This window comes from Taeniopygia guttata, chromosome 10, assembly GCF_048771995.1.
Source record: "Taeniopygia guttata chromosome 10, bTaeGut7.mat, whole genome shotgun sequence".
NCBI lineage: Eukaryota > Metazoa > Chordata > Aves > Passeriformes > Estrildidae > Taeniopygia > Taeniopygia guttata.
The window spans coordinates 2,227,064-2,234,530 of record NC_133035.1 but is presented as its reverse complement, the minus strand read 5'-3'; the positions used below and the strand labels follow the sequence as shown (position 1 = coordinate 2,234,530).

The 7,467-nt window shown below is 59.1% G+C and overlaps 2 protein-coding genes across 2 annotated transcripts; one reads left to right on the top strand and one right to left on the bottom strand.

Moving 5' to 3' along the window:
* Nucleotides 1-4: 4 nt before the first annotated feature.
* On the top strand, nucleotides 5-3,679 carry MPI (mannose phosphate isomerase). Its single transcript, XM_030281331.4, has 8 exons — nucleotides 5-126; nucleotides 443-570; nucleotides 879-1,079; nucleotides 1,159-1,300; nucleotides 2,001-2,183; nucleotides 2,294-2,467; nucleotides 2,569-2,777; nucleotides 3,137-3,679. The coding sequence occupies exons 1-8, from the start codon at nucleotides 111-113 to the stop codon at nucleotides 3,353-3,355; spliced, it is 1,272 nt and encodes a 423-aa protein (XP_030137191.4). The 5' UTR covers nucleotides 5-110; the 3' UTR covers nucleotides 3,356-3,679.
* Nucleotides 3,680-3,854: 175 nt separating this feature from the next.
* Nucleotides 3,855-7,419, bottom strand: FAM219B (family with sequence similarity 219 member B). The gene is made up of 6 exons (XM_032750217.3): nucleotides 7,268-7,419; nucleotides 5,864-5,966; nucleotides 5,515-5,599; nucleotides 5,095-5,172; nucleotides 4,777-4,825; nucleotides 3,855-4,624 (listed from the first exon to the last, which is right to left on the bottom strand). The coding sequence occupies exons 1-6, from the start codon at nucleotides 7,379-7,381 to the stop codon at nucleotides 4,466-4,468; spliced, it is 588 nt and encodes a 195-aa protein (XP_032606108.3). The 5' UTR covers nucleotides 7,382-7,419; the 3' UTR covers nucleotides 3,855-4,465.
* Nucleotides 7,420-7,467: the final 48 nt, after the last annotated feature.

Here is a 7,467-nt window from a genome sequence, read left to right as displayed (position 1 = left end):
GGTTAACCCGGTGGGCGTGGCCGCGTGACGTCACAGCGGCGCTTATAGACGGGGAGGGGGGAAGGGAAGGGAAAGGGAGGGGAGGGGGGCAGGTCCTGCCCGGCCGAACCATGGCGGAGATCCGGGGTGAGCGGGGCACGGGGCACCCACCGCCCGCCGTGGGGATGGGGGCCCTGGGATGGGCCGCGGGGACGGGGACACCCCCACCGGGACCCCCCCGGGGCGACGCGGCGGAGGGCCCGTGGCTCGTGCCCCCAGCCCGAGCACCCCAAACCGCCGTGTGATGGTTGAAAATGGTCCCCACAGACACTGTCCCCTCCCAAGCCCTGGTCCTCTCCCTCCCTGACACGCTGTCACCCTGCCCCGGGGGCTCTTGGGGTGTCCGGAGGGGTTTTAGGGGGTTCTCTCTGTGCCCCGCTAACACTTGACTTCCCTCCCGCAGTGTTCCCCCTCTCCTGCGTGGTGCAGAACTATTCCTGGGGGAAGGTGGGCCTGGAGAGTGAGGTGGCCAAGCTGGTGGCCAGTGGTGACCCCCTGGTCCAGATCCAGCCTGACCAGCCCTACGCTGAGGTGAGTGTGTCTGTGTCCATTCTGTCCATCTGTGTCTCCGTCCCATCTGTGTGTCCATCCGTGCGTTCATCCCACCCCGTGGCTCTGCCTCTCACCATCCCGTGTCCTACCAGGACGTGATGCTGACCCTCAGCTGTCCCCTGTGCCCTGGGGGTGCCTGGCTTGGAGGGAAGCCCGGCATGACTCAGCCCTGAGGGAGCTGCCAGGGATCACCTCCGGGGCCAGGCAGCCTCTGGAAAAGCCCAAGTCATCCGTGCTGGCTGCCCGGCTCAGGGTGCCGCCGTTGTGTTTCTGTTGGTGTCTCGTAGCTGTGGATGGGCACACACCCCCGGGGCGATGCCCTCATCCGGGATAACCGCATCCCCCAAAAGACCCTGGGCCAGTGGATTGCCGACAACCCCGCCTGCCTGGGGGCCAAGGTGAAGGACGCCTTCCAGGGACACCTGCCCTTCCTGTTCAAGGTGCTGTCGGTCAACACCGCCCTGTCCGTCCAGGCGCACCCCAACAAGGTAGGGAGAGCCCCCACGGCCAGCCAGGCGGACCCCGTGTCCCTGGGGAGCTCAGCCAGCTCCTTTCCCCTCTCTGCAGGAGCTGGCAGCAAAACTCCACGCCCAGTTCCCTGAGCACTACCCCGATGCCAACCACAAGCCCGAGATGGCCATCGCCCTCACCCCCTTCGAGGGCATGTGTGGCTTCCGGCCCGTGGAGGAGATTGTCTCCTTCCTCCAGAGTAAGGATGGAGGAGGGTGCCTGGGCAGACCCTGGAGTGGGGATGGTGGCCATGCTCCCTTGGGATGGGCTTTGGGGTGGGGATGAGGGCCCTGCTCCTTTGGATTAGGGTTTGAGGTGGGGATGGTGCTCTCTTGGGATGGAGGTCAGGGTGGGGATGGTGGCTGTGCTCCCTTGGGATGGGTTTGGGGTGTGGATGGAGGCTGTGGTCCCTTGGGATGGAGCTCAGGGTGAGGGCAGTGCTCCTCAGGGATGGAGTTCAGGGTGGGGATGGTGGCTGTGCTCCCTTGGGATGGAGCTCAGGGTGAGGACAGTGCTCTTCAGGGATGGAGTTCAGGGTGTGGATGGTGGCTGTGCTCCCTTGGGATGGAGCTCAGGGTGAGGGCAGTGCTCCTCAGGGATGGAGTTCAGGGTGTGGATGGTGGCTGTGCTCCCTTGGGATGGGTTTGGGGTGTGGATGGAGGCTGTGGTCCCTTGGGATGGAGCTCAGGGTGAGGGCAGTGCTCCTCGGGGATGGGTTTGGGGTGTGGATGTAGGCTGTGGTCCCTTGGGATGGAGCTCAGGGTGAGGGCAGTGCTCCTCAGGGATGGGATTCGCTGTGGGGATGGTGACTGCGCTCTCCTGGGACGGGGGTGCTGCTCTGACTGGGGCTGCTCTCCCCTGGCCTGGGGGACCGGCTGTGAGTGGGGCTGGCCCCACAGATGTCCCCGAGCTTCGGGCGCTGATCGGGGAGGTGGCAGCGGAGCAGCTGGAGCGCAGCGGCAGCGACGACCCCCGCGGGGTCTCGGCCGCCCTCCGCGTGTGCTTCACCCGCCTCATGAAGAGCGAGAAGAAGTTCTTCGTGGACCAGCTGAACATGCTGGTGAAGAGGATCTCCCAGGAAGGTGGGTCCTGGCTGTGACACCCCAAACCAGCTCGGGGGGCTGTGTTTAGGGGAGAGGCTGGGGCAGTGCCAGCCCCCTCCCCACGCTGGGCCTGGTCTGTTCCTGCGCAGCGGCGGAAGGGAAGGACACGTCAGGGAGCAACGGGGAGCTGCTGCTGCGGCTGCACTCCCAGTACCCGGGGGACATCGGCTGCTTCACCATTTATTTCCTGAACCTGGTCAGGCTGGAGCCAGGGGAGGCCATGTTCCTGGGAGCCAACGAGCCCCACGCCTACCTGCACGGAGGTGAGCGTCAGGGGGTTCCTACTCCGGCATCCTGCCAGAACTGGCCCTGGGGACAGGAGGAAGGGCTGGGGTGGGCTGACAGCGCTGCCTGGTCCCCACAGACTGCGTGGAGATCATGGCGTGCTCGGATAACACCGTGCGTGCCGGGCTCACCCCCAAGTTCATCGACGTGCTCACCTTGTGTGAGATGCTCAACTACACACCAGCACCCAGCAGCTCCAAGATCCTCCCGGCGGCGCAGAGCCAGCTCGATCCCCACGTCTACCTCTACGACCCACCCGTGCCAGACTTCACCATCATGAGGATAGAGGTGAGCGATGCCAGCTTCGTGCTGGGGACACCAGCTGGGACAGCCCAGCGCTGGCTGGGGCCTGCTCACCTTTGTAATCAGTGTCCTGGCAAGGAGGGAGGGATGCTTGGCATGGTGGGGCGCTGGTCTCTTTATCCTTCCTCTGTTCCCTCTGCCTGGAGCTTGTTCACCGTCCCCAGCACCTCTGGGCAGAGGGAGAACCGTGAAGAGGTCTTGGGTGTCCTCAGCCAAGCTGAGCTCCTGGGCTTGGGCTGCTGCAGGCACAGCAGAGGGGTGGGAATGGGGACAACCTCCTTCCAGCTCTCCAGAGAGGAGGAAAGCTGAGGGAGACTCCAGCACAGTGACATTTCCCTTGGCAGATCCCTGCCTCCGTCAAGCTGTACCTCATCTCTGCCATGGACTCTGCCAGCATCTTGCTGGTGATCCAAGGGACGGCCGTGGGCACCTCCACAGCCGCAGCCTCCGAGATGTCCCTGCACCGTGGCTCCGTGCTCTTCGTCTCGGCCAACGAGAGCATCTCCCTGCACCTCTCCTCGCCCGACGGGATGCTGCTCTTCCGAGCCTGCTGCCTCCTCTGAGCAGGAGCTGGGGCACTTCCTCCACAACACTCCGTGTTCTGAGTAGATAGAAACTGGTGTGGGCAAAGTCTTCTCGCTTGAAAGGTCTCCCTCCACCTATTAAATCCCAAAACCAGCCCTGATGTATGGAAAGAGCAGTTCCGTGGATCGACTCCTTGGTTGTGGTGCAGACCAAAGGCTTTCTGCTGCTTCTGGTGGGCTCTTCCCAAGCCTGGCTGATGGCAGCCAGTGTCCCCCTTCTCTGGCTGTAAAAGGGGCTGTGTGGGGGATGATGGAGTGGGAGAGCCTCTGCTGCTGTGAATAAAGAGATGACTTTGTCCCTGGCGAAGGGCAGCATGGTGGAGGGAGGAGGATGGAGGAGGACAGAGAGGCTGGGAGCAGCTCCAGCACCCCCACAACACTGGCTGTGACCACCTTGCTCCTTGGGCACAGGAAAGGAGTAAAACATGATGAGGAGTCCCTCACACAGGAGTCCCTCTCACAGCACCAGAACCCCATCTGAGTAATGAGATCCAGTTTATTGAGTGCTCCCTTTTAAGAGTAAAATACAAAACCAAACAAACATGCCCCCCCACCCCCAAACCAGTTCATGTCTCTTGATACGAAATATTTAAATAAGGTTTCTGTATAAGAAGCTGATTGTCCTCTATGTCGTAGAGCAGGACCGTGGTTTAAGGCAGCATGTATGGTTTGCAGCAGGGAGGCTCTCCAGCCCCCCAAATCCAAGCCCTGGGCAGAGCTGGGACGGGGGCCCTGGGCTGTGCCTCACCTGCATCAAAGCAGCGTTGAGGAGAATGGGAATAAGCCATTAGCTCCAACCCCAGAAACTCCCAAATCCTTCCCTTTATATCCCTGTGGAGGTGCCAGGCCCTGCCTGTTCTCCCTTCCCACCCCAGCCAAGTGCCAAATCCCATCCAGGTCACCACACTGTCACTGTGCCACCTCCCCCTGATATTGCTGAGTGTAAGGAGAAGTCTTTTGGAGTCAGCTGGTCTCTGCCATGAGCAGCATTGTTCAGTCCTTGTGCCACTGTCCTGGCGTGGGACCCGGACACCCACCAGCATCCCACGGGACAAAGAAAGTGCTGGATTTTGACCTGTTCTTGTGCAGCTACTGGATCACACAGGAGAGATTTTCTCCGAAACAACAGGGGCAAGAAGAGGAGGCAGCAGGTTTTGGGGGGATGAGATCCAGGTCTTCGTCATCAGGGACCTCGTCGAGGTGGTACCCGTCCTGCAGCAGCTGCCGGCTCAGGTCCTGGGTCACCTGCTGCGGGGGACAAAGCAGAGCTCTGCAGGATGGACACACACCCATGCCCTGTGGGGTGATGCTTCCAGCCCCTAGGCAGAGCCTCGAGGGGTCAGGGGAGTGGGGGAGCCCCTGGGGACCCCACAGTGTCAGAGTCAAAGCCCCACACTTGCCTCAGCAGAGGAGTATCCCGAGGAACACCTGGATCCTGGCTCCCCGTCACTGGGGGGAAACAGAAACACAGCTGGCCAGGAAATGGGGTCTTTAGGATGCAGATAAGGGGGATTTGGAGGGGAAAAGGAGCTGGCAGTGCAACCCTAAGGGATATTTGAAATCTGGGCCAACAGGAGCGTTTTGCTGCTCTGAGGTGCCCAGTGCCATCAGGGATGTTCTACAAGTGACAATGAAAATCAACCTCCCCAAAAAGCCATCTGGAAGCACCCCCACCCTCAAATTCACGGGATATTTACCCAAAATCATGGGATACTCACCTGTCTGAGTCGAGGGAGACCAGGTTTTCATCAGCTGTCTGGCTGAGTGCCGTGTAGCCCTTGTTGAACTTCACAGACCTGCCAGAAAACACAGGAGGGAGACCAGCACAGATGTTTTAGATGGGAACACATCCATGGAGCTGACAGGCTGAGGAGCCAGGGCAGGAATCCCACTCCTTCCCACCCAGGTCCTGTCCAGGGCCACCACCAGCTAAACCCCAGGATATCCCAATAAATCCATACCACCAAATCATCTCCAAAATAAAGAGAAAAGCAGTGTATTTTATTATACTGGGTGTTCCTGGCCAAACAGAGCAAGCAAAATAAGGTCCCAAACTCTTAATTTTAATCCTCTGACTTTCCCAGTCTCCCCAAGAAAAGTGAAAAACGCATTTTGAAAACAGGAAGAGGGGATCAGACCTTTTAGGAGTTGGTTTCAGGGCAGTGGGTGCCCCCAGCAGCCCCTGCCTTCGCAGCACTGCCTTTGCCAGCTCCCGCTGCCTCTCTGAAAGCCAAGCACAGGGACACAGAGAAAAATTCCCAAGTGCTCCCAGAGGGTTTCTTCTTCTGGGGAATGGGTCAGGAGAGTGGTGCAGGTGAACGTGGGCACATTGCAGTGCTTTCCAAAGGCATCTCTGTGGGTTTTTAATGGGGTTTTATAAAGGTGTTATCCCAACAAGGAATTAAAGGGCTTTTGGTAACCCCAGCTCTGGGAGAGAGGTGGAAATGACACCTGAAATCCCGGCAGAGACCACCAAGCATCACTTACTCAGCTTGGCCTGAATGGAGGGAGGTTTGCTCATGATGTATGGACCCCTTTTCTCCATCACATCTGCCCCCTTGTTCAGCCTCTTCTTTTCAGCCCAAATCAGCTAAAAAAAAAAGAGTGGGAGAAGCATTTAGCACCTCTCCACGAAGATGAAGTAAAGCAGAGTCAACTCAGAGTCAACTCGGAGCATCTGATGCTCCTGGGAGCTCAAGGTCAGCAGGGAAATCTTTCCCCAGGGAAATCTGTCCCCAGGGACAGCTCCTCCTCCCCAGCCCGGGAGGAGGGAGAGGAAAAGGAATAAGCAGATCTGATAGCAGATGAAAAGATTATTTGGGAATGGTGATGCTCATTAAAAGCACAGGTAGTCACCATCAGTTCCTGTGCAAGCCTGGCTGCAGTAATACTTGGGAAAAGGTGGTGGAGGAGATTTACCGAGAGGTTAATCAAACACAAATGTAAGGATTGTATGTTTTAATTTGGGGTTTCCAAGCTTCTCCTTTTATCCAGTTATTGTCAAGGAGAACAAATGCTCCTAAGGGCAAGGGGGGAGGAAAAAACCTCCACAAAGACAAGAAGTAATGAAGAAAATAGAGGGGAAATCAGAGAGAGTTGGCACAGGAGGGATGTGGAATTAAAGGAACACGGCAGAGGACTGGGGATGGTGATTGGAGAGCACAGCCAGGATTAGCCTCAGTGTCTTAAACTGGAATTAGCATGACAGGGCTTCATAGTAGGAATGACCAGGCAGGCGGGGCCCCCCCAGATCCCTCTGGATGTGCCATACCCCTTCCTGGACGGCTGATGCTGTGCTGATACACCTCTGTGTGTGTACATGTATATATTTGTATTTATATTTATATTTACACATTGTATACAGTACTGTCTGCAGCTCTGAAAGACGAACTCTCCCACTGTATTGCTCCTCTACTGCCCCACACACCTTCCCCACACTGCCCCACGGACATACCCCAGCCCCATAACCCCTGTGCACACACCCCACGCTGCCCCATGGACATACCCCAGCCCCATAACCCCTGTGCACCCACCCCACACTGCCCCACGGACATACCCCAGCCCCATAACACCCCTATTCACGTACCCCACACTGCCCCATGGACATACCCCAGCCCCATAACACCCCTATTCACGTACCCCACACTGCCCCACGGACATACCCCAGCCCCATAACACCCCTATTCACGTACCCCACACTGCCCCACGGACATACCCCAGCCCCATAACACCCCTATTCACGTACCCCACACTGCCCCATGGACATACCCCAGCCCCATAACACCCCTATTCACGTACCCCACACTGCCCTATGCTCTCCTTAGGCCCATAGTCCCATGCAGATATCCCACACAGCCCCGCACCCCCAGCACACCCGTACATCGCACGTACCCCCGGGCCCCGCCGGCCGCCGGCAGGACCAGGACCAGGACCAGGACCGGGACCAGGACCGGGACCGGGACCGGGACCGGGACCTGGCCCGGCTCCGCCGCCGCCCGTCGCCATGGCCGCCCCTGGCCCCGCCCCATGGCCCGCCCGCCAATGGCAGCGCGGGGCTGGCGGGGCTCAGCCAATGGGAGGCGGGGAAAAGG